This window comes from Anopheles ziemanni, chromosome 2, assembly GCF_943734765.1.
Source record: "Anopheles ziemanni chromosome 2, idAnoZiCoDA_A2_x.2, whole genome shotgun sequence".
Classification (NCBI taxonomy): domain Eukaryota; kingdom Metazoa; phylum Arthropoda; class Insecta; order Diptera; family Culicidae; genus Anopheles; species Anopheles ziemanni.
In genome coordinates this window covers 74,138,756-74,141,875 of record NC_080705.1, presented here as the reverse complement: position 1 = coordinate 74,141,875, position 3,120 = coordinate 74,138,756, and the positions used below count along the sequence as shown (strand labels likewise).

The 3,120-nt window shown below is 47.9% G+C and overlaps 1 protein-coding gene across 1 annotated transcript; it reads left to right on the top strand.

Moving 5' to 3' along the window:
* Positions 1-684: 684 nt before the first annotated feature.
* On the top strand, positions 685-2,904 carry LOC131281001 (neuroserpin-like). Its single transcript, XM_058310253.1, has 4 exons — positions 685-858; positions 939-1,739; positions 1,810-1,951; positions 2,620-2,904. Exons 1-4 carry the CDS (start codon positions 793-795, stop codon positions 2,745-2,747), a joined length of 1,137 nt encoding a protein of 378 aa, XP_058166236.1. The 5' UTR covers positions 685-792; the 3' UTR covers positions 2,748-2,904.
* Positions 2,905-3,120: the final 216 nt, after the last annotated feature.

The following is a 3,120-nucleotide window of genomic DNA, read 5'->3' as shown; positions in this document are numbered from 1 at the left end:
AGTTTCACCTAGTTTGTCCGGTAGTCAACAGCCAGTTTCAACATGTTTAGAAAAGTTTCATTATATGCTTCGGATTCATTTTACTTTGTGCACGGATGACCTATATGTGTGTTCCATTTAACCGTCGTTTCAAATCCATGTTCCGTAGCGTACCGTAGGGAACTTTTCAACTATCGTCTATAAACGAAACGCTAAAGCTGGCTGTCAACATATCGTTTGTGTAAACAAGTGTACGTGAAATGTTGATAAATGCTACGCAGTTAAATACTTGTTTGTTTGTTATCAGTTTTTTTCTTAAATCTATTTGATTCTATTTTTCCAAACGCAGTACATTACTTATCGAACACTTTTGTTTTTTTTTGTATTTTTTCGAACGCTGTTTGTTTTCTGTTGGTATAATCTTCAAAATTCGTTCAGTTTTAGCACCCAAAACCTTTCGTTCTTCCGAAACCAAGAAACCGGTTCCGGTGCAACCGCAACCCACCGGTGAAGCTGTTTTTGTTGAATATCGTCACAATTATCCCCAACAACAGTGCATGACTCATCGCCAAAAGCAAGTAAGTGGATATGTGTGAGCGTGCCGGGCGTTACAATGTAGGCAGTATAAAGTATTGCCGTTGTGCTTGTGCCAGATCCAGTCCCAAAGTAACCTTCAAACTGTCCACAGTGTCCGCTGCACGACGATTCAACGTTTGGTCATTCCGTACCACACTCGCAGCAATTCTTCTTGTCCAATTGCGTTTGCCGCTGTCTTTCGGTCAATCACAAGGTTCAAACCAACAAAACAAAGCCATGTCCGAGGCCGTCGATACGCAGTTTGTTGGACAGTCGAACGATTTCGCCATCAAACTGTTCCAGGTGAGTCACGGTGATGAGACACCATGTTCGAGGAAAAATTCCAATGCATGCTTCGATTTTCTCGCGCCTTCCAATTGCAGCAAGTAAGCGCTCAAAATGCCGGTGAAAATGTGGTCATCTCTCCGTTTTCGATCAGTGCATGCCTTTCGCTGGCGGCCATGGGTGCCGGTGGCCTCACCGCGGAACAAATGTTCACCGGCCTTAACTACGGTTCGGCAGCAAGCGCAAAGTCAACGGTGGCGGACAACTACCGGCGTCTGTTAACGCGGCTCGAATCCGACAGCACCGTAAACGTGGCCAACAAGATCTACGTGATGCAGAACTACGGCATCAAGAGTGCTTTCAACGCGATCGCAACCAACAGCTTCCGGTCGGAGGCGGAATCGGTTGACTTCTCGCAGAGCGAGGCGGCAGCAAAGACCATTAACGGTTGGGTCGAGAGTAAGACGAACAACAAAATCAAGGATCTCATCTCGCCCGACTCGCTGGATGACCTGTCGCGTATGGTGCTGGTCAATGCGGTTCATTTTAAGGGCACCTGGGCGTACCAGTTTAACCCGCAGCTTACCCGACCGTTCCCGTTCTGGACGAGCGAAACGGAGTCCCGCGACGTGCCGATGATGAACTTGAAGAAGGATTTTGCGTACAACAACTTCGAGGATCAAGGATTCTCCGCCCTGGAGCTGACGTACAGTGGTAGCGACATGACGATGCTTGTGCTCTTGCCGAACGAACGGACAGGGTTGGCCGCACTGGAACAGAAGCTGCCCAGCTTGAACTTTTCCGAGTTGACCGCGAAGATGCACAAGCAGGAGGTTGAAGTGTTCCTGCCCAAGTTCAAGATCGAATTCACGCGCGATCTTAACGAAGATCTGAAGAAGGTATGTGTCCAAAGTGCTTTCAAGTATCAGCAGGAAGTTATCATGTTTTTTGGTTTGTTTTCCTTCGCAGCTTGGCATGGATCGCATGTTTTCGGATTCGGCCGAATTCCCCGACCTGCTCGAGCAGGATGAACCGTTGAAGGTATCTAAAGTGGTCCACAAAGCATTTATCGAAGTGAACGAAGAAGGCACCGAGGCGGCCGCCGCAACCGGTAAGCACACGTCCTCTTCCTGCTATCTTTATCATCCGTGTATTGTCCTCATCTCCATCATTCCCTAACGCTCGCTTCTTTCCACCCCTTGTGTGGGCTCATCATTCATCGTCTCCGTATTCCCTTTTTGTAGCGGCAGTTGTGCGCATGAAACGGTCCTTGCCACCCAGACCTGTTCGATTCGTCGCCGATCGTCCGTTCTTGTACGGTTTGCTGCTGGGGAATACACGGCAGGCGATATTTTTCGGTCGCCTTGCGAAACCCAACTCGGCCACCTCCCCTGCGGTGGCTCGCGATGAGCTGTAGATGCGGCGACGCAATCGGGCGGCCGTTATCTATACTAGGGCAAGCTAGAGCATTAGCAAGGGCTCGAGGGCGGACACTGTGTCAGCTTCGATCGATTAATCACCCTGCACGTTATCATATTCGAGTCACAGCCGCGCCATGAAACGGAGTAGCTCAGTATTTGTCATTGTAAACGAGACTTAGCAAGCAAGCGACTACCGCCATCTCCTTACCTTCCCTTCCCATTGACCTACATGGTGCACTCGATCATCCTCTCTCCGAAGTTGCAGTATTTTATAAACTCCTATTTGTTTCTTGTTCTCTTTTACATGGACTCATCCAACCTCTCACACTACATCGCACTACACGTTCTCTATAACCAGGCATGATCATGATGTTGCGCTGCATGCCGATGCATCCGTACTTCACCGTCGATCATCCATTCCTTTACATGCTGCGGCACCAGCAGCAGATCTATTTCGTGGGCCGCACGGTCAAGGTGGAGGCCTAGGGCCGGTTTTGTAACCAACCAATGTCAATGACAACAAAAACTCCTCGCCTTTGTAGCGCGCATACGATGCGAAGTATATACAGCTGATCTAAGTCTTTGTTTGTAACAATCGTAAACATCAGTACAAGAAACAAATAAAACGTTAAGCGTACGTTCAACGCACCATAATTCGTTTGTTTGTTTGTTTGATTGGTTGCTTGCAAAGCGAAACATATAAGAACTTTATTTTAAAGTACACTCACGAAAAAGCATTCTCAGTGGTACAATTTACACCCGCTTGCATATATCCCTTACCGACCAACGCTCCAAAACTCGTCATTGCACATTCCAACCTCACGATGTTGAGTAAACCCCGCTAAACCTTGTTTCCCCA

What these genes read in the sequence shown, in the direction of transcription:
- LOC131281001 (XM_058310253.1), top strand. Translation starts at nt 793, where the DNA reads ATGTCCGAGGCCGTCGATACGCAGTTTGTTGGACAGTCGAACGATTTC. An exon ending in TCGCCATCAAACTGTTCCAG is followed by an intron (nt 859 to 938) that starts GTGAGTCACGGT and finishes TTCCAATTGCAG; the next exon opens with CAAGTAAGCGCTCAAAATGC. An exon ending in CGAGGCGGCCGCCGCAACCG is followed by an intron (nt 1,952 to 2,619) that starts GTAAGCACACGT and finishes CTCTATAACCAG; the next exon opens with GCATGATCATGATGTTGCGC.